The sequence below is a fragment of the Phaenicophaeus curvirostris genome, chromosome 15, assembly GCF_032191515.1.
Source record: "Phaenicophaeus curvirostris isolate KB17595 chromosome 15, BPBGC_Pcur_1.0, whole genome shotgun sequence".
NCBI lineage: Eukaryota > Metazoa > Chordata > Aves > Cuculiformes > Cuculidae > Phaenicophaeus > Phaenicophaeus curvirostris.
This window is the reverse complement of record NC_091406.1, coordinates 17624835-17647606: the sequence shown is the minus strand read 5'-3', so window position 1 is coordinate 17647606 and position 22772 is coordinate 17624835. Positions and strand designations below refer to the sequence as shown.

General features: G+C 47.0%; 2 protein-coding genes across 4 annotated transcripts in view; one reads left to right on the top strand and one right to left on the bottom strand.

Annotated features, from left to right (window-relative positions):
- The window catches only part of CTNNA1 (catenin alpha 1), a 125508-nt gene that overhangs the window by 54285 nt on the left and 48451 nt on the right, over positions 1–22772 (bottom strand). Inside the window, exons 8-9 of the mRNA XM_069869624.1 lie at positions 1357–1437; positions 7–159 (exon numbers count right to left, since the gene is read on the bottom strand). Of these exons, the coding sequence (XP_069725725.1) occupies positions 7–159; positions 1357–1437 (234 nt within the window). The remainder of the gene's footprint in view (positions 1–6; positions 160–1356; positions 1438–22772) is intronic.
- LRRTM2 (leucine rich repeat transmembrane neuronal 2) lies at positions 9459–12648 on the top strand. Of its 3 annotated transcripts, none has more exons than XM_069869653.1 (2): positions 9459–10215; positions 10554–12648. In XM_069869653.1, exons 1-2 carry the CDS (start codon positions 10212–10214, stop codon positions 12098–12100), a joined length of 1551 nt encoding a protein of 516 aa, XP_069725754.1. In that variant the 5' UTR covers positions 9459–10211; the 3' UTR covers positions 12101–12648. The 3 variants fall into 3 exon arrangements, with proteins under 3 accessions (XP_069725754.1, XP_069725756.1, XP_069725755.1); XM_069869655.1 differs by having other exon boundaries at positions 9460–10215; positions 11003–12648; XM_069869654.1 differs by having other exon boundaries at positions 9460–10215; positions 10982–12648.

Sequence of the window (22772 nt, the reverse complement as noted above, 5' to 3'; positions counted from 1 at the left end):
TCTTACCTCAATCAGTTTGTTGGCATGTTCACGGAAAACCTGTGCATATTCTTTCACTTCTTTTTCGTTCCCATTCTTGGCAGCTTCAATCAATACTAAAAGCGGAACATTTGTTTCCAGAAAAGAGTCTGAGACGTGGTCCATAACAGCTTTGCGGAGCTGAAATACAAACAAAAGAACGCATTACTTTCCAGTAGTGTTTCTCTGCTGTTTCCCTTTCACTGTATTAATACGTAAAGCTTCACCATTTTTGTTGTTGATCCTTTTTTCTTTGTGTGACCGAGGCTTTCCCTGTGCTCAGTCTTGTCTATACGCTTTTTGCTTCAATTTAAATTAAATCTCCTTAAAAAACTGGATTAGTTATGTAAGAGCAAGTCACCAGTTTGGCCACAAATATTGATTCAGCAGCTCATATTGGTTTTGTCTGAGTAAATGTGCCGTTTTCCTTCAGCTGATTAAACAACACACTGATTTCACTTTTTATTTTGCTACTAGAAGAAAAACAGTTTTCAACAAACTTGATCCATATTCACATTCACTTGAGAAGTGGAACGCACTGCTTTAAAAACCAAAAGGACAAAAGGCTGAAGTTACATAAACGCAGTGTGCCAAGAAAATAGGCTCTCCAAGATGAATGCAGTCAGAATTACAAACCATATCTCATTATCTTTAAAATCCATAAAATGTGAGGGGTTATTTTAAATCTCTCTTGCCACAAGGATAATGAAGAGCCCAACATCTTTATTTCACAGTTAACAGAGGATTGCATTTCCACCCCATGCTTCCCTGTAACGTGGGCACTGGAAACTTCTAGTTTTGAATTCACTGAATACGAGCAGGCAAGCCCGCTGCCCACTGGATACATATCACAGAACCATGGAATGGGCTGGGCTGGGAGGGACCTGTAAAGCCCATCTAGTCCAACCCCTGCCAGGGGCAGGGACACCTCCCACTGGATCAGGGGCTCCAAGCCCCATCCAACCTGGCCTTGGACACCTCCAGGGATGGGGCAGCCACCACTGCTCTGGGCAGCCTGGGCCAGGGCCTCCCCACCCTCACAGCAAAACATTTCTTCCTAAGATCTCATCTCAATCTCCCCTCTTTCAGATGAAAACTCTTCCCCCTTGTCTATCCCTGCAGTTCCCGACCAAGAGCCCCTCCCCAGCTTTCCTGGAGCCCCTTTCAGCTGCTCTAAGGTCTCCCTGGAGCCACCTCTTCTCCAGGCTGAACAACCCCAACTCTCAGACTGTTCTTGCACGGGAGGCGCTCCAGCCCTCGCCTCCTCCAGACCAGAGAGCAAACATGCAGGAATGCACTCCTCTGTCTCAGCAAGTATCAGCTTTCTACATCAATTACCTGTCTGCGCAAGTCCCTGGTCTTTTTGGTCATTTTATCAATTGCAGAGTTTAGTGCATCACTTCTTTCTTTGCGTCCAGCCTGGAAAACAAAAAACAAAGTGGTAAACAGATATTCAGGGTCTCAGAATAAAACCAGTATTATTCAATTCAACTACAATGCCAGCTTCTTCTTGCTTTTTGTGTTTTTTGCAGTGATTCTGCACACTAGGAGAACGGTCTCCAAGTCTCTGATAGACTCTCTCGTACTTGCTGGTTTGGGCAGTACAGGAACATCACACATTGTAAGATTTTACCTTTAACACACTTTCAGAAGGAAAGGATAGCTTTATAAACCTGGACGTCTTTTTGCTCCTCATCAACCAGAGACCATGCTCAGCCCCCAAGTTCTAGATTTCTCTTTCCTGCCAGCTCCATCAACTACCACGTGTCCAGCAGCGCACTGAGCCCAGAACAACCCTGATTCAACCCTCGATCTCCTACAGCTTCAGCCTCTGAGATTGCCCGAGGCTGGCAGATTGCACACCAACATCCCACATGAGGCTTCAGCCTGCAGGGATGAGCACGATCCAAAGGGTCGCACGTCCTGTACCGCAGCGCTTACACCCCTCCACACCCAGCTGTCACGGAGAGCTGGCCTCCAGCAGGCAGGCAGAAGCCAAAAATCAACTATCTTTAAGGTAAAATCCTCACAAAACCTTCGTCAGTGATGAAATCCAACATTTCATGGAAGTATCCATGCCCTCCTGCTGAGACCTGAGTTTCACCAAGCTTCAACACAGCAAGTTCCACACAGCCCTGTTGTTAAAGGGAGGGCAAGGGGCCAAGAAGCAGTGACAGCTCTTCTCTTTTTCAGCAGACACTGAGTTGAAAACATCCTCATTTGTACCAAACTAGAAGTGCTAGAACAATGGCAGTGGTCTGGGTTTGCTAGGAGTTGTTTCTGTATAACGCAGCTTATATTAGGGTTTTCTTTATGCAACCACAATCCAATTTCTGAAGTTCTAAGCCACGATCAATATAATTATCCTGTTGAGAAGAAAAGCCATTTAGCAGCACTGAAGTGAGGGTATGCCAGTTATCAGAGCTCCACACGGGTTTGAAATACCTGGGTGGGCAGCCCTGAATCCAAAACATCTGCTCTCCACGGCAGAAACAAAAATTAAGCAAAACTGGGGAGGGAGGAAAATTAGGATGTTGTAAAGTCATTATGGTTTAATGAAATATTGAAGATTTGTCACCTCCCTGATCAAGTAATTTGATTCTCATCAGAAAAGGTAACTGAGAAGTGACTGCAATTAAAACCAGGAGCTTGTTCTGACTGCGCCGCAGCTTCAGCAGACCTGGCGTTGGCCCGCTCTTCACTCCACGTTCAGAAATCAAAGCCGAAGTCTCTAAATAAAGTGAAGATTAATGCTACTTATTGATTGAAGAGCTGCCTGTCCCGGTGCTTGGCAGACACGAACACCAAAGCGCGGGCAGGCTGGGAGGCTGCGGTTCCACTCGCACGGAGCCGGCTGTCCCCAGCAGCAGCTCCCGGTGAGCGTGGACGTTGGGTGCTGCCTGCCCCCCACTGCGGGCGATCGGCTCCGAGAGCTGAAACCCACCAGCCGGCACTGCACAACCTGAACTCTGAGACACAAACCTGTGACTGTAGCTGCTGGTGCTTTCCGATGCTTGCACACCACTTCACCTTCTGCAAGGTGACCACTGCACCGAACCCACGGTAACTCCCTGCACATGGTAGGGGGGTCCAGGAATAACTTTGGGTCTAAGATATAACACTCATGTAGAAAGACGAACATTCAGCTGTTCCAAGAAGTGCCATTTTACTTATCCCTGGGTGCCCCTACATTATCATTCCAAGGCAAAGCAGCATCCTTTTGAAGCAAGTCAACCCATCGCTTCCACTTTGCTGTCCTGGGCTTCACAGCCCAGAGCAGCCTTGGTGCATGAGAACCAGATGCCTCTCGGATGAGAGGAGAGCCAAGAGATGGCTTCCATTAATGGATATTCAGTTTGTGAGACCTGACCACAGCCCATCCTACATAACATGTCCCCAAAAGCACGCACTGCGTACATTAGACCCTCAGCAGCACTGATTCCACCCTGGTGATCCGCTTCCGTTAAGCTAATTTAGCTGCGGAAATTTAACGAGTTAGCACATACAGCTACTAACCCAGCTTCATCGTTAGGGCTGGTGCAGCGGGGAAGGAGAAGACAAACGTGATGGATGCCCACACCTATGTGGCTCCAGAGACCCCATTGTCATTTATACCTTAGATCATCACAGCCAATTCTAACCAAGGTCTTGACCACGTTCTGCCCATCTGAAGTCTCTTGGCCTTTCTTTGTAGAAACAGAAGCATAAACCACTAGCTGTGGGACCAGTTATGCTCCGCTAGGTCCATGTGGAGGCAGATAGTGGGACAGTGGCCACTGGAGCCCTTGAAAAACCACATAAACCCTTCAGAGCAAGTAAAAATGCTGAAGATCATCCTTGAGCACAGTCACTTTGTCCAGGCTCCCACACACCCAAGCCTCTCAGATTTTACCCACTAGTTACACCCTACAGCTCAACCCGTCCTCTTTGAGCTAGTCTCTCTCCCAGGCAATAAGTAATGTTTTAAAGGTTCCAAGGGACAGTTTACCACCTATGGGTAACTTTTTCCAGTAACCAATTACCCCCTTTCTATTAAAAAATCGGTGCTTGTTCCTAGCCCAAACTTCCACTGAGGAGCCAACTGATGGCCCGGCAGCATCACATGTCCCAGCAATCAGCTTCACTCCCGCGTGGGATCAGAAGGACTCAAGAGTAAAGCCTGAGCGTTCAGGCTCCTAATAAGATGTTTAGATATTCAGCACAGAACTCCACTGTGGGACCGGCGAGCCCTGCAGCCAGCAGCTCTACAGTAGGCAGCTAATAGATTCACTGGATTTAACAGGGTCATGTTGACTGTATCGGTCATTTTGCAATATGATACCACAGCTCTGTCCTGTATTGTGGATAATACATTTAGCCACACTGCAAATTTACTTTAAATTAAATCAGATCTTTATCAAAGAGGCTAGAATTGGTGTTAAAAATTGCTCTCGTTTCCTCAACCCTCCGTAATCTCTGCTCTTCCACCACCATCGCTACCTGGCTTGGAAATCAATACAAGCGAGCCGCTGTCGCACCCTTGCTGTTCCAGCTCACACAGCTACCCCCGCCAGGGCTTGGGGTTTATCATTTAAAGCAAAGAAAGGGGATTTGTATGTGGGGAGCACAAAGCATTCCCTTTGTAGACCTGCCAACAGAATTAAAACAAAAAACCAATCTGATCCACGTTTTCACCACAGCCACCGATTTTAAAATCCAACCCCAATTGATTTCTAAAAGTAACAGAACACGGTGGTGGCAGTGCATGAACACTGTCTACAGCCACCAGGATCAGCAGCACAACTATTACGGCGAGTTACACAAAGCCGTGTTTTTATAGATGAATAACAAAACATTCCATTGGTAGCCTCAATGGTTCATCACCAGTTTAGGTTAAGCTAAGACCACAGAGATACCGAGTGAAACAGAGCCTCCTGCCTAGCACCAGCCCTGACAGCCCACCCACCCTGGCAGAGCCGGTCATCGCTCCTCCCCAGATCAGCATCCAGATGTCAAAGAATCATGGAATCGTTTGCTTGGAAAAGACCTTTAAGACCAAGTCCAACCATACCTGTCCATTACTAAACCAGATCCCTGAGCATCTCATCTACCCATCTTTTAGACGCCTCCAGGGATGGTGACTATGCCACCACTCTGGGCAGCCTCTGCCAGTGCCCGAGAACCCTTACTGTCAAGAAATTTTTCCTGATGTCTAATCTGAACCTCCCCTGGCTCAACTTGAGGCCATTTCTTCCCATCCTATTGTCTGTCACTCGTGAGAAGAGACCAACACCCACCACACCACAACCCCCCTTCAGGCAGATGTAGACAGTGATGAGGTCTCCCCTCAGCCTCCTCTTCTCCAGGCTAAACAGCCCCAATTCCCTCAGCTGCACCACATAATGCTTGTTCTCCAAGCTCTTCCCCAGCTCTGTTTCCCTTCTCTAAATGTGCTCCAGCCCTTCAATGTCCTTGTACTGAGGAATCCAACACTGAACCCAGGATTTGCAGTGCAGCCTCACCAGTGCCAAGCACAGGGCCTGGAGCGCGTCCAGAGAAGGGGAATGGAGCTGGAGTCCAGGGGTTGTGTGAGTGGCTGAGGGACCTGGGGCTGTTTAGCCTGGAGAAAAGGAGGCTGAGAGGAGACCTCATCACTCTCTGCAGCTCCCAGAAAGGAGGTTGTGGATGCAGTGGGTGCTGGGCTCTTCTCCTAAGTAACAACTGATAGGATGAGAGGAAATGGCCTCAAGTTGTGCCAGGTGAGGTTATGGTTGAATATTAGGGAAAAAATCTTTACCGAAACAGTGGTGAAGCCCTGGCAGAGGCTGCCCAGGGCAGTGTTGGAGTCTCCATCTCTGGAACTGTTCACAAAGCGTGTGGCTGTGGCACTCTGGGACACAGTTTAAGAGGCACAGTGGTATTGGGCTGAAGGTTGGAGTGGATGATCTTAGAGGTCTTTTCCAATCTTAATAAATCTGTGATTCTACACATGCATGGAAATGCTACCGCCACACGCCTGTGCTCATCTCCTTTGTCTCACAGCCTGACACAGCATGAGCAAAATAGCACCAAATACACCCATGATCCCAACGCAACGAAGTCCAGCAAAAATTAATGCAATTGTTTCTTCAGGCAGAAGGGTGAGCTGCCTGTTCGCAAGGTGCCACGCGCCTGGTTTCAACTCCCGGGTGCGCCAGCCCCGCCTGCTCCACCGGGGCTTGCTGTCCTCCCAGCCCACAGCACAGAAAAGTCATGCAGCCCACGTCTCTATCAAGTAAAATTAGCTTATTTGTTGTTCTTAATCCACTAAGAAGGCTTCCACAAGATGTCAGCCTAACTAAATGACAACGCTAGCCTCGAGGTGCAATTCTACTTCTCCACAGGAAAAACAGTTCTCTTGCTGCTGCGGGGCAAGGGAGAAGCCCCCAAGAGTCAAGCTTATTCCTGAGGTAGACGTGCCATCATTCCTCTCCTTTTTGCACATGATGATCCTCACCGTCACTTTGAAGCACCCGTTCTGGCAGGAGCCCCCATATGGCACTCGTATGTGGTTCTCCTGGCATGCAAGCGAGCTTTCAGCCTCAGATGAAACGCCATCGCATGAGTTTTGTGGACAGCTGAGGTTTATTCCCAACCCATTGCACCTTGACACCCCAGGCAGCTCCCAAGGAACAACATAAATATTACATACACTGCAGAGCTCTAGACTAAAGAGGATCAGATGCTTGCTTGTGGTAGTAGCTGTTATCTCACGACGAGTGCACATAAAACCACGTTTTGCTAAGAGAAGCGCCCATAAAGTTCGCGTTAACAGTTTCCCAAACAGGAAACTCGCTGGCAAGGTGCTAAATAGCCCTTGTTTGGTTACGGGCCAAAGAGTGGAGAGCGTTAGAAAGGAAGCAACTTACCATGTTTGAACATTAACTCTTAACTCTGTGCCAAATTACACAATCTTAATGTGGGAGGAACCTACCGACAGATACTGAAGCAAAACGTTTCCATAAGATACCTAAATTCAGCCTCCTGGTAACAGTGAAAAGAGGCAGCACAGGAGAGGAGCAGTGTTTGACCTTAGAGCTGGTGTTTTATTAATTACATCCTCGCGTACATCATTTTTAAATGTTACTGTATTTAAATGTTAAAATTCAAATCAACTGAGGCAAACGGGACTTTGCACTGGCTGAGCTGCTCTGGGAAGCCGACCACAGGCACCCGGTGTGGAGGGTCCATCTCGCAGCTGGCAAGGGACAGCGAAGGCTGGATTGCAGCTCCTACGCTTTTCATATAGCGAGCATGAGATGTGAAGAAACACCTCAAATCGGTTTATGTATTTTATTTACAAGTATTTCTTTCGCTCTAGAGCAAATGTGAAAACATCTACCATGGCAGAGCAACTTAAGAAGTTTATCTAGTGCTTCCAAATTCACTTTACTAAAGACAGTTGCTGTCCTGAGAGGCTGGGGTGTGGGGTTTGCTTTGTTTTTTGGGGGTGGGTTTAAGGTTTTTCTTTTGTTTGTTTTTGAAGAGTTCACCTTCTCATGGGATGGTTTGCTTTGGAAGGGACCTAGCCAGTTCCAAGCCCCCTGCCATGGGCAGGGACATCTCCCACTGGATCAGGTTGCCCCAAGCCCCATCCAATCTGGCCTTCAGCATCTCCACGGAAGGGGCAACAACAGCTTCCCTAGGCAACCTGAGCTAGTGCATCACCACCCTCACAAGAAAACCCAGGGAGGGGGTTGAGTCACCTTCCCGGGAGGTGTTTAAGGGATGGGTGGACGAGGTGCTGAGGGGCATGGTTTAGTGTTTGATAGGAATGGTTGGACTTGATGATCTGATGGGTCTTTTCCAACCTGGTGATTCTATGACTCTAAGATCGCATCTCAATCTCCCCTCTTTCAGATCAAAACCATTCCCCCTTGTCCTGCCCTCCCTGGTCCAGAGCCCCTTTCAGCACTGGAAGCTGCTCTAAGGTCTCCCAGCAGTCTTCTCTTCTCCAGGCTGAACAACACCACCTCTCTCAGCCTGTCCTCGTACAGGAGGTGCTCCAGCCTTTGCATCATCTCTTTGGCCTCCTCCCTGGACTCTCTCCAACAGCTCCATGTCCTTCCTGTGCTGAGGACACCAGAACTGAACACGGGGCTCCAGGTGGGGCCTCACTAGTGCAGAATAGAGACGCAGAACCCCCTCTGTCTCCCTGCTGGTCCCCCTACTTTGGATGCAGCCCTTCTCCATCCCTTTTCCTTCCCCTTAGCACCTCCTTTCAGTTCGCTCCAGACAGGACAGCCCACTGCAGGAAGGGAACACTGCAGAGCAATACCACGGGACAGCACAGGGAAAAGCAGACAGAAAGCAGCAAGCCTTAGCTTAAATAAGTACCTCTAAGGAACCAAAGCTTAGTAACAATGGGAAATAGCCATTTTAGCTTAAAATCTTTTGACACAATTCATCATCTTCATCCATCAGCACAAGAAGTTTGTTATTCTCAGTTCATTCCATATCTTGAGGCCAGAAGCGATAGCTCGCTGCTACACAGCAAACATTTTCAAGTGCCTTCTACTACATTATTGCTTTCTGTCTCAAGGTGAAAATCAAAAAGCTTATCCAAGTTGCTTGAAGCGGGAAGCTCCAAGCCTGCATCTTCCAATCGAGGCCAGGCCAGAGCAGCTTCTCTCAAGGGGTTCCTGCACACACACACCAAAACCCCCCAAAATTGAAATGAAGCCTGTTTATCCACTTTTCAGTTTCAGCTGTCCCAGCTCAAAGGGCAATGAACTTCTAAAACAAGCAGCCATAGCAGCACCTTTGCCTCCTCCACGCTGTGCGGGCACGCTCCAGCCAGAGACCGGCTCGGCTGTACAGGCACAGCCGGCTTTGCAGGGTCACCCTTCCTACAAATGCAAATCTCTGCTACTCTAAATGTCACGGGAGAACCGCTACGGACCTACCTGCAGCGAGATGCTAACGCCAGATATGTCCTCCCTTTCACAGGGGCTCAGAACACCAGAATGGAACCACAAGGAAGCCCTCAAACCTCTCTGAGCCCCGATGGTAACTGCCAACCGCACGACCTGTTCTCTTGCACTTCGATCCCCAGGAAAAAGCAAGTACAAAAGCCACCGTTTGGGGGGAAAAAATAGATTTTCTAGTTTCGTAACTGCATGCTGTCAAGCTGGATTCCAATTAATTTTTTCCTGTGCCCTAACAGAAGCTTTGCTTTTTCCAGAAATTTCTCATGGCTGGAAACGCTCGCTCCCGTCCTTTGCTCCCGGGCTGTGTGCTGTACTTTCCAACACAGCACCTGCACCTAAGCGACTGCTCTCTTCCTTCACCACTTTCACAGGGACCACAGCCACACACAGTTGTTCCGTGTAGCTTTAAGCTGCCGAGTCCCTCTCACCTCTGCGCAAAGCTGGTGCCGACTGGCATCCCCTATTCAAACTGCACATACTTCGCATCTAAAACTTCCTTTAACGCAGCGATATTTAACAGCAAACAGGCAGCAGCCAGCACTGAGGCACTTGCAACCACAGCTCTGCGCTGCTTTCCTCGCCAGCTGAGCACAGCCAGCACGGACGCAGGGGGGAGCGGGCTGGTGCAAGTCGCTCCTAGCCCTTCGGTCCTGGGGATGAAGGACTCCTCTTGCTGATTTTCTTCCCCCTCCACCTCTACCAGTGGTCTTTAACACGATCACAGTATGCACCACAACGCTTTAAAACAGCAAAGCTTCTGGAAAACCCAAACAAAAGGAACGTCACCAGGTGACGTCAGCCTATATACAGCCCTGTGTGGTCGCAGCGCATAAGCAAATCCATTCTTGTACCGCTTCCCTGAAAAGCTTTTCAGTAAATGCACTCATGCTACTACAGGAGCTTCTCTCAGCAATAAGCCGCCCATCTGCCATCAACAAGTTAGGACTAAAGGAAGCCACAGCTGCGGGAAAACGTGAGCTTCAATTGAACAGCTGAGCAGCCACGGAGGACGAAAACTTGTATTAAGCGTTGATTTAAAAACTGCAGACCTGTCAGAGGAGATCAAGCCAGCGATTTCAAATGGAATATTCCAAGAGAGCCCGGTGGATTCAATTTTGCACTAATATCAAAGGACACTAAGCCCAGTAAATTATTCAAAGGCTATCTTGCGTTAGAGCCTTTTACAGACTCACCGCGTTGAGTCTGAAACTACGACTGAATGCAACCTCCAATGTACTCAAAAGAATGGGTAAGTTCCTGCGTTTCTATATTCCTTGTATAACGAATGCCCGGCTGTGCTTTAAAGGAGCAGTTAGCTGCTAGAGCACAGTTTTCTGCACTGAACCTTATGAAAAAAATGATGTTTGCCGATCGTGACGCTGTAATCCTCCTTGATAGAGCTGAAGACTCAGCCTAAGTGTAATATCCAAGTGTTCTGTGTTTCGTAGTAAGTTGTTTCTTGCATTTAGAATTAGCTTGTCGGCAATGCATGGCAATGTTATCTGCAGTGAAATCTTCCACTGTGCTGTTCCAAGTGTACTGATGAGGCTATCCTATCTTGTTGTTTCCCTAAATTATATTCTGCAGGCTTACATTTCAAGTGGCCATTAGGGGCTCGTATGCTGGCAGCACTATATGCAATGAGTATGGTTTTAAAAATGCTGCCTGCCTTGGGCTTGGCTTGTCCACCAAAATGTCGCTGTGAGAAGCTGCTCTTTTACTGTGACTCTCAGGGGTTTCACTCAGTGCCAAACACCACTGAAAAGGGCTCGCTAGGTTTGTCACTGAGGCACAATTCTATTTCTGAACTTGAAAGGGATCAATTTGCAAGCTTCAGTCAACTTACTTGGCTTCACTTAGATCATAATCAAATTGCAACAGTCAGAGAAGATTCTTTTCAAGGACTGTATAAACTTAAGGAATTAGTCCTAAGTTCCAACAAAATCTTTCATTTGCCAAACACAACTTTTAGCCAGCTGCTTAACCTGCAGAATTTGGACCTCTCTTTTAATCAGTTATCCTCTCTGCACCCCGAGCTCTTCTACGGCCTTCGCAAGCTACAGACCTTGCACTTGCGATCCAACTCCCTGCGGACCATCCCGGTCCGCCTGTTCTGGGACTGTCGTAGCCTGGAGTTCCTGGATTTGAGCACAAACCGCTTGCGAAGTTTGGCTCGCAACGGATTTGCGGGATTAATCAAGCTGAGGGAGCTTCACCTAGAGCACAACCAGCTGACGAAGATTAATTTTGCTCACTTCCTCCGGCTGAGCAGCCTGCACACACTCTTCTTGCAGTGGAACAAAATCAGCAACTTGACATGTGGGATGGAGTGGACCTGGGGCACCTTAGAAAAGCTCGATTTGACTGGGAACGAAATCAAAGCCATCGACCTCACCGTCTTTGAAACTATGCCTAACCTTAAAACCCTCCTCATGGATAACAACAAGCTCACCACTCTGGATTCCAAGATCTTAACTTCACTGACATCCCTCACCACCGTGGGCCTCTCCGGCAATCTGTGGGAATGCAGCCCAAAGATCTGCGCCTTGGCCACATGGTTGAGTGGCTTCCAAGGTCGGTGGGAGCACTCCATCCTCTGCCACAGCCCCGACCACACCCAGGGAGAGGATATTCTGGATGCAGTGTATGGTTTTCAGCTTTGCTGGAATTTATCGACTGTTGTTACATCCGTGGCTACAACGTCCACAGCTCCAACGACCGAGTACACAAAAAGAATAAGCTCTTCTCATTTCCATATGGGAGACAAAGAGGTTCCAACTACGGCAGGCATGGTCGTTACCACTGAAGAACATTTCCCCGAGCCAAACAATGCCATCTTCACTCAGAGGGTAATTACAGGAACAATGGCTTTATTGTTTTCTTTCTTTTTTATCATTTTTATAGTGTTCATCTCCAGGAAGTGCTGCCCTCCCACATTAAGAAGAATTAGGCAGTGCTCAATGATTCAAAACCACAGGCAGCTCCGATCCCAAACGCGGCTGCATATGGCAAATATGTCAGACCAAGGACCCTATAACGAGTATGAACCCACCCACGAAGGACCCTTCATCATCATTAACGGCTACGGACAGTGCAAGTGCCAGCAGCTGCCGTACAAAGAATGTGAAGTATAATACCCACAGGCCACCACAGATTAAAGCAGATAAGTAACCTATTTTAAAACGGTAGGGGACCTGCATCAGATTCTAATTTTTACAAATGTTGACATAAAGCCTAATTTTCCAAGCTACTGAATGGAAACATTGTTTATGGAGTGGTGCAGTATTTTTTATTTTTAAGTTTTTTTAAAGAAATGAATCCATAATATTTTCAGTGTTAAAGAAGCAATGATTGCATTCAACTTGCACTCCTAATGTTGAAAAGTCGGAAAAAGATGCTCACCTCAAACTATGTAAAATGTTCCATGTTATGTAATTATATGACTGTGTGTAAACATTTATATCCGAGTCTCCATATTCTGCTTTTCCTAACGCAAACAGCCCGAGGGGAAGGATAGTGGCTATCTGTGCCGAGAGCTGCGGGGGGACATACGCTCCGTTTGTTCCACTGCAGCTGTAGGATCCCAAACGCTCCAGCTGGCTCCGCTCACTTTAAAGGCAGCCGTGGAGGAAGATTTTTTTTCCTCCTCTAATAATTTCACTCCAGTTAAAAAAAAAAAAGGGGGGGGTAAACAAAAAAAATAAAGGCAAGGAGGGTCCCATGGGGATGTAAGCATGTTGGGGACCAGTGGGTTTCTTTTAAATACAGTTTTCCCATCTGCATTCCTAGTTTGGCTTGCTTGAACAGACCTTGCTGGAGCTCTGGCAGAGGCAGAGGAGCAGTTCACACGGTCACAAACAAGCAGGACAGCTCTCCGGGCGCTTACCAAGCAGGCAGTGGAGCTTATTCAGGAGAGCTCAACAAGACTCATTCTAAATATTAAGTGCATTCAATTCTTATCAAGCTCTCCGGTTTGCCTTGCTGCTTTTTATGAATCCAGGCTAATTACTTACCGCTAGGAACAAATGGCATTTCAACACCTTTTCATGTGTAAATAACCTTAATGCAAGTTTTTCTTAATTAAAAGTAAATATCAAGCGCGAGGTTAAGAAGAGGGGGGGAAGGAGGTTAAGAAGAGGGAGGGAAGGAAGAAGCCTCTCTTTGTCCCCCCGCTACCCCCCCAGCCGAGGCTTCCTCTTGCCTGGAAGCTATTTTCATGCACTAACTCCACTGGTTTCTCTGGAGACAGAATTGGCCCCTGAAATAAGCTCTCACTTGTCCTCCTCTCCCAAAATCCAAGGTATTTATCAGTTCAAAAAAAAAAAAAGAAAAAGGTATCTTCCGATAAGTCAGGTAAAGGAATAGTTTATAGAATAGCTCATTGAAAAAATGTTTCTTACTTGAGATAGGACAGACTCTGAATTAGTTTGCTGTTTAAAAATCATATATAAATATATATACACATACATGCACCTCCTCCTCGAGGGGCAATTTGATTTCTTTAGCCAGAGGTACCATCCTGCTATTTATGCTCCGTTAGGGAACTCTGTACATACTTGCAGATCTATGCAGCGACGGTGGCACTCGGAGCCACAGGGTGGGGGGGGCGCGGGGGGCTCTGCAAAGCATCACACTATTTTTAAGTCAACCGCTCAACTCTTGTTATCGTTCTAACCAAAGCTAAAAGGACCAGAGGGATGGGAGGTTTTTTTAATATATATATATACATGTATGTATAACTAAAAACCGTGTTGTGTCCAATGCTGCAGTGTTAAACGATTACCAGCACACAGCGACGAAGAGAAGAAATTCCTCACAGTGTTGCCATACCTTGAACAAATCAGTAATTACAGTATGCTAATTGTGTTGTACTAAACTATGCCGCAAAGTTTTGAAACAGAAAAATCACTGCATAAAAATCTGTTTGCTATTTCACTCTGCTTTTCTCTATCTGTATTACCACTTAGTGAGGTATTTAGGGTGCAATTATACAACAGTTTGATGTTTTATTGTGAAATGAACTCGTCCGAGGTAATTATAGCGAGATAAGTGTGACTTCTGTTAAGGTTTTGCATAAAGATTTTTCAATTACTGGTTTTGACGATATTAATTTGCATCATGTTACTTTTACAAGGGGTGCCCTTATTATAAAACAAATATTCGGTGTGCTTGCTGTGGCTCTGTGCTTTCACAGCAAAGACCAGTGAAGCCTAACGGTTCTGCTGAACCCTCCTTATTGTTTCGAGTACAATGAGCTGATTTACACCTATCCTAGAAAATCAATTACTATTTCTCACTGAATACAATAAATCCTACAGGGCAGGTGGACAAAGAGCAAATACTCCGATTAACTCCAACGTGAGCCAGAAGGCCAAACTCAAGTTGGTAAACACAAAAATTTGGTGGTATCAAAGGGTATTTGGCTGCTCGTAGAAAAAATTGCTTCATTCCTCAGCCCAAGTTGAGTGCTCACGGCTCTTCCCCGGGTGGTGGCTGCTGCCCTGCTGCGGGCATCCAGCGTGCATCGCTGCCCCAGCGCTGCCTGCCCTCTCTGTGCACCTCCCTTGCCTTCACCACCCTGATGCCACGGTCTGCACCGGGGAGCTGGGAAGCAGATGCTTTGGGGAATGATTTTGATGTACAGCTAGAGGGTACCAGCAGAGACAAAGTTGTAACTCATTAATTACACTGGCAGCCAAATAACCTTGCTACGCTACCATCAACCATCAGACATCAATACTGAACTAGGGTGTCCTCAGCTGCATTTGGAAGAAGGAATTCCAGCTTCCCAGCAGAAACCCCTGCTGCAAGATGGTTCAAAAGGCACCACCTCCGTTTTCCACACAGCAACAGGAAGGGGTCTGACGGAAGCGCTATGTTCCTCACACGACGACGCCCTCCCGACACCCCAGCTCCATCTTAGAATGATGCCCAAAAAGAGTAAGGACAGATGTCCCAGCAATGCTGGATTAAATCCCCTTTTCCACCCAGGCACTCACACTTACAAGCATTAAAACACTGTTCCGGTGTCTCTCAAAGCAGAGACGCCCAGGTGCCCAACTTCTCTCTCCCACCAGTATCCCCAGTTTCCACTGGTGCTGCCTTGGCTTGCAGCCGGTGAGGCAGGAGGCCAGCAGACCCAGCCCAGCCCCGCATCACTCAGTTTTGCTTTGCCCCTCGGTACCACGCAGCCAATTTCCCAAATGCCGTGCTTTATGTCTGCTATTTCCAAACCTGTTTGTTGCCAGGTTGCAGGCATAAGCAAAGCAATTCCGCAAACATTACATTTAGGGTAACGGGCATCATAAAATTCGCAGAATGTCGTACACTAGCAGTGAAGTCAACTTGAATTCCCTCAGGAGGGACAGCAAGCAGCAGGCAAAGCCATCGCTCTACACAAGGACGAGAACAGAGGCTCTTAATTTTTGTGTTAGTTATTTCTTTAAAGAAGTTACTGTCTTCCATTCTCAATTGCTTGTGACTCTTGCAGGCAAGGAGGGTACTGTAATAATTACATTACTCAGTCTCTGACTTTTTTTGTTTATGGCACAAGACCCATGATGATTTGGTCTAAATTCATCGTGTTTCAGCAAGAGCACTGGCTGATGAGAGAGAGGTTGCTACCTTGCTCTCCCCAACGTGACCTCTGGTGCACAGCCTCAGTTTCTACAGATGTATTGCATTACAGGTGCTTCACCACCTCCAGCAAAGCCTCAGGCAAGTTCAAGGCCTTTTAGAAATGACAACTACTTTTGCTGCTCCCAAGAACCTCATCCCATCCAAAGATCTCCTCCAGCCTCTGGATCTCGAGCCAGCTTCTCCTCCTCCCCACCCTCACGTCAGTGCAACGCAAACCCAGCAGTTCCATTTTTGAGTCCACAAGTTCCATTTTTGAGTCATCACACTGGAGCGGGTCTGAATTAATGCCTCCAGTTCCCCTCTCGTTAGTCGCTCTGCATTAGATCATCCTTTGAATGCACACAACTAAAACTACCCAATAAGGAGCAAAATGGGTTAGCATTCAGTCTCTGGCTGAAGAGCTCCTCTGCACAGAGCTCCTGTTTCCTATCAGACAGAAACATAATTAATGCCACTGTATCAATGCTGCGTTTTGTTTGTTTTTCCCCCCAAGCAGAAGTTATCCGATTTCTCAGCGATAAGCCCAGCCTGATGCAAATCGAAACATCTCAGCTTATGTCCCATTACCCCTTAGAAGACAGCAGCCTATGCTAACATGCAAAATCAGAAACATCCAATGGCTTTAAACCAGAAATCTGCATCACACACTTATTTTTAATGTGTCAAAGTTAATTTCTGTACTGCTTTAATGAGAATAAAGTTGATTTAATTTTGTGATCTGCGTAGCTATCAAAACCCATCTGTTCAGACCTATGAAATCTACCCAGAAGCTGAGTTGCATCTTTCTTACGAAGTTTGCCACAAAAATTAAAAGTTCAGAGAGGGACACAGTATTTCTCCTCCCCCAAACCAGGAACAAACAAGGAAACAAGGACCAAAAGGCAGTTGCCCAGCAGCTCCTCCCTCTCCGCGTCTGTCTCCATCGTAGTCCTCTACCCTAGAACGGGTGCCAGGCTTTGCTGATCAAGCCATCGCGCCAGCGGGATGCTTACGGATCATTTTGGAGTCATCTAGAAATGCAGCTTTTCACACCTTGTACAAAAGCCTTTTGAGAGGTACCCAGGGAAAGGTATCAGAGCTTTGGACACCATCACGCCCCAGACAGGGCAAAATTGGTGCTATCAAAGAGCAAAACCCGATGTAGCCTGTGCTCCGCTGGTGGAAGCGGTGACAAGCTGCACCCACTACCCTTCAAACCACTCCTTTGTAAACAAACTGAACCAAACCTGCCCCGTTTTTCTTTTTACCATGATAAAAACATTAATGAGTGAACTATTCTACCTGCTTAGCAACCAGAGATTAAAAAGGAGGAGTCCTAGATGCATTGTATTTAAATTCTGTTTCAAGAGCCACTTTCAGGTGGGAAGGGGTGTAATAATGGAGTACAACAAAGTGCAGTGTACAGAAACATTTTGTTATTAAAATTGTGTATACTGTAAAACTGAATTTGCCTCTTTCTTCCTCCCTTTTCAAACAGGGGTGTCAAAAGCTCATTCTTTCACAGTACACAAGGACTAGTTCTCATCCTTTGCCGTCTGAGAGAGCATCAGCGCTACCCAAGTCAGGTTTGGGCCAGTCCATTTGCCATAATTGTATCAAATACACCACTTAATGCTTTGCTACAATAAATGAGCTGGCCTGCATGGGTTCTTCTCAAACAAGATCATAGAATTGTGGAATGGTTTGAGTTGGAAGGGACCTTTAAGCCCATCCACTTCCACCCCCTGCCATGGGCAGGGACACCTTCCACTGGATCAGGCGCTCCAAGCCCCATCCAGCCTGCTGCTCGCTCTGGCTCTAACCCTGGGTGCCCCCGTAGCCGTTGGTCAGGGTGCCAGCGTGGTGTTCCCAACAGGGCCACCTTGCCAAGAGCTTAGCGAGGACAAACAATCTGTATCATTTAGAGATGCGGCTTCAGCTCTGAATCACAGCCACCTAGGGAGTGTCAGAAAATGTGTTTCCTGTACAAGTGTTCTTTAGATGAGGTACCACGATGAACGCAATGTTCAAACTCACAGTGCTTCAGTAACCTGAAAGATTTGTGATTTAGAGAAGCAGCAAGTTCACGGACACAACCCAAAAGCCTTAGTACAACAGCTGAACAAAAGAATAAGTTTCAGGCTGTTCCAAGATGATTACATGCTCTGAACTGCCAGCTAAAATCATTTCAGTAACTAAGCCTTCACTGCATTTGCTTTTTTTTTTTTTGCAAAAGGTTTGGCTGGAACAAGTTCTCAAGGGTTTTAAATGTCAGTTGGCCAACTGCCTCTCAAATCCTCCTCATACTTCAAAGCACTGCACGATAAATCTATTTTCTTAAACTCTCAAAGAGACTAATTTCAAGATAAAAAACATCTCCAATGCAAACCCAGTTGTTTTCATAGGCAAAGGCAAGATACATAGGAGGAAAAACTGGTATTTGGACTATACTATGCAAAATCTTTCAATTCAATTGGTACCAAGGGAGTGTCAACATCACTAGCAACTTGCTTTTCAATGTAGGCTGTGTTAAGACAACTGAAAAAAAAAAAAAATCAAAAGAAAGGAGACTTGAGAACCTGAGCAGAGAGGACTGCACAAATAAGACTAAAAACTGCAGCACCTCTGGGAAAGTGACGACTCCTTCCTGCGGGGAGCACACAGGGCAAGAGACAGAATTCCATGCAAGCCCTAATGCATTACCGTGAACATGCTAGAGAAACAACTGCACTATAATGAATTAAAGCTCTGTTGCATTTGACATCAGGAATCGCACACCCTGGGAGGGATTTGAAAGAAATTTTTTACTGTGAGGGTGGGGAGGCTCTGGCACAGGTTGCCCAGAGCAGTGGTGGCTGCCCCATCCCTGGAGGGGTTCAAGAACAGGCTGGATGGGGCTCAGAGCAACCTAATCTGATTGGGGACGTCCCTGCCCAGGGCAGCGGGGTTGGACTGGATGGGCTTTACAGGTCCCTTCCCATCCAAACCATTCTGTGAACAAAGAAATTACTCCAACCGCCTCATTCACAACATTCCATGTTTATTTCTGTGCATGACTAAGGAGGTTTGCTGCTAAGGCCATGTGGCAAACATTCCTGGGCTGAGAGGTCACCAAAACGTTATTTTGGTTCTTCTGCTGCTTTTACTCAACAAGGCCTAAGAAATTTGACTTTTTCTTCTTTCTTAGTCTGCTAAAAGGATGAGACCAAAGACTCAAACTTACACAAATACAGTTTGGCAGCTTCTGAGCTGGCAGCATGAGCAGCAGCAGCTGGGAGCCGAGCAGGGACCAAGGGGAACATATCACAAGTCAAACACAGTGCTTGTCCCCGGTACCTAACACACACACTCCCAACGCGCACCCAAGACTAAAGCGGTCCTCTCTGCTACCAGGACACGTAAGAAACCAATAAATCTTCCCTTTAAATACCTATTTTCAATACTTTTCCAGTAGCTCATCCCTGCCTTCTCCTGGCAGGCTGTACTACTACCTGGATGTTGAGTACTCAAGCAAACAGACAAAACCTAAGTGCTGTTGTTCTCCCCCACCAGCCCCCACCCCAAAAGAGTGCGCAGTGTTGCCACTGTTTGGGGTGCATTATGCTTCATACCAGCTTAAAAAGCTGCCTTATTTAATGAAAAGTCTTAAACTAAGTGGAAAAGGTTCATCCATCAAGAAAGTCCTTAAATAATCAATGGGTTATAATTCTTTACCGTCAAAAGCAATTAATTTTCTGTATTATAATCAAGAGGATAAATCTGAAAAAGCCATTCTAATGGCTCTGATCTGATGGTGGTGTCGCAGCTGAATTTTTAATCTGAAAATACAGGAGCAATGAGGACTTGTGCTGTTTAAACATACAAGCTTCTACCAAACAGAACAGCTTTACTGCATATTTAATAGGTAGAAGGGGTTTTGCGAGACCGCATGAGATTAAAGACAGCGCGAGATACAGGAAATGCATTTCAAGTAGAAAGGTCCTTCCAAGACACTTCTCAACTGTAAAGCTGCAAAAATTCTTGAAATATCCTTTATGAAGAGCACAAAACGCTGCAGAAAAGCTTACTGTAAAAAGTAGTTTTATTTATGTATTTGCAAAGATCTAAAAATGCTGAGAAGAGTGTTAATGCAGAATCCAGCTTGAGTGTTCTAATTAGGATGCATTTGTTCTCTTCCCTTTTACTAACTTTGAAATAATCCATTGCATCGCCAGCACCTCTGCCTGAAGAGCCATGTGCTGTTAGCCACAACTCTATTTCTGCCCTCAAACAGATTGCTTCAGCCCCGATACCACTCTACAGAGAAGAAAACACTAAAACAAATAGAGCTCTTAGTAAAGCTAACAGTGGCGTTATCACAGGGAAGGCAATGGGGACACAGACAAGCGAGTTTCCATCTCTCAAGGCACCACAAAAGAGTTAACAAGGAGCAAACACATATTACTGCAGACTCTTCCAGGAGATGTGTGATCACCTGTGCTTTGAGTCAGTCAAAGTTTAGCTGCCCAAGCCAACTCAGCTGACCCAGAAGGGAGGTGAGGGACGTCCCCACACAAGGAACATCTTCAGTATATATGTACCAAAGGGTAAGAGAGGCTGGAACAAACAGGGAAACCCGCCCTGCAGGCCATCCTATAAGCCCCCAGGTGTAACCATACACCTCTCATTTCAAGAGCATGAGGTATTAAAGCACCATCACTGTTGTCCTCAGGATAGACACTGAGCTTCAGCAGAATGCCTCATTGATCAAGTCTCGCCCTGAAGCGTGCCATCCCCAAACCAACACAACATCTGCTGCACCACAGTCTGCAGAGACTTTGGGTTAACGCCACGCTTGAAATTTGGGTTCAATAACTTAAAGCTAAAGGAGTTCCTCCTCAATCTTTGCAGATAGCCCTGATGATGGCACTAGCTGGGACACTGCTTCCAGGTAGGACGGACCCACAGCGCAGCACCTGGGGGAGCAGCAGGCCACCTGGGGTAGACCCGGATCACAGGTGACTCCCAATGACAGCTGGAAGATCTTCAGATATTAAACACAGATCTTCAGTGTTCAGGCATTCAAGAATTTAACAGCCACAGGGCAGGCAGGCAGGCAAAGCCATCTCTAGTTTACATTCTCCTCTACGGATGGCCAGCTTAGCTCTGGGACCTCTAATAGCACCGTGGCAGCTGTGGAACTTGGAAATAAGAAAGCTTTGATTACATGACAGATGCCTTTTGCCTGCAATTAGCATCCAGCCCTAAGAGACCAGAAACTTAAAAAAAGGCTAAGGTTAGACACTGGATAAGGCTGAACTACAGAAAAAACACTGTGAGCTTTGGCAGGTACACTTCTAACATGACACTACGCACTGAGTGAAACAGAAGTGACAGATACCTCGGACAAGTTTCTATGGTGACTGTTAACTTTTAGGAATGTCCGTGGTTTCAACAAAGGCTGCACAAAGTGGCGTGTGCCATGCGTAGTGAGCTTTTGCCAAGTATCACTCCCTGCCCATGAGTGCACAGCAAGTCTCGAGGCCAGCTAAAATATACCAGCCCTCTGGATGAGGGACATCTGCTGCACATAGCTGAAATAATTCAATACCCACGCAGTCCCCCATGTAACCATCTAACAATGGCATCAGGACGAAGGCATTTCAGGTATTTATGGACCACTCCAATAAGCCTTCAGTGCTGGGAACTGCTGAACAAGTTGCAATGCCTCTTCTGACCATCCAGTTCCACCCCCTGCCATGGACAGGGACACCTCCCACTGCATCAGGGGCTCCCAGCCCCATCCAACCTGCCCTTGAACACCTCCAGGGATGGGGCAGCCACCGCTGCTCTGGGCAACCTGGGCCAGGGCCTCCCCACCCTCACAGCAAAACATTTCTCCCTAAGATGCCATCTCAATCTCCACTCTTCCAGCTCAAAACCTCTCCCCTCTTCCCATCCCTGCACTCCCTGATCCAGAGCCCTTCCCCAGTTTGCCCAGAGCCCCTTTCAGTGCTGGAAGCTGCTCTAAGGTCTCCCTGGAGCCACCTCTTCTCCAGGCTGAACAACCCCAACTCTCTCAGCCTGTCCTTGTACAGGAGGTGCTCCAGCCCTCAGATCATCTCTGTGGCCTCCCCTGGACTCGCTCCAACATCTCCATGTCCTTCCTGTGCTCAGGACTCCAGAGCTGAACACAGGGCTACAGGTGGGGTGTCATGAGAGCCAAACAGAGAGGCAGAATCCCCTCTCTCACCCTGCTGGTCCCACTGCTCTGGATGCAGCCCAGGACACCGCTGGCTTTCACGGCTGTGAGCGCATATTGCTGGTTCATGTTGAGCCTCTCATCTCCCAGCACTCCAAGTCCTTCTTCCTCAGGACTGCTCTCAATCCATTCTCCTCTCAACCTGTATTTGTGCTTAGGATTGCCCTGACCCAGCTGTAGGACCTTGCACTTAGCCTTAATCAATTCTGTAAGGTTCACATTTACAGAATGAATTCAACATTCTTGCTCCCACCGTTACAGAGATGTCCCCTTACCAGCAAACAGCTGGTAAAAACCAGGACAGCAAACACCACCTGATATGGTACAAAAAGCCCTAGCAAAAAAGCAGGAACACCACATGGAGACCTGGAATGGGAGATCGCCGAGTACCCTCCTCTAACACAGCTTATGGCTGCTCCAGGATCCTCCTGTGACAAAGAGCTGGCTGACAGCGCACCATAAACCACGGCGGACAAACGCAAGCACTGACAAAGCGGAGAGCGACTCCAGTGCACCACGCAGATAAATTTCAGGGATATTACCCCTTCATCCCTACAACTGTCTGTGGACAACAATTAACTTGACAAAGGACACCACTGAGAGCGTCCAGAGACACATGAAGAAGTTTTATACCACATTCAAATGAGCTGATACCACCAGTCTGCAGACCGCTTCCTTCTTCTCAGTGGGCACTCGATCATTTGAATATGCCACAACAAAGCTGCATCATCAAAAAAGGAACCTTCTGACACCTACTTTTACCGTCCATTTATTCAAAAATGGTAATCTTCATCAAGCAAATTAGTAAGTGATCATGGGCTTCAAAGAAGAGTTTCAATGGTTGATGCAAACCATTCTACGCTGCAGCATACTCTGTTTGCTGCAACTCCTCCAGCTTCAAGTTGTGCTCCAGGAGCCAGGAACACAGCTCAGGCTGCGCTCACTGA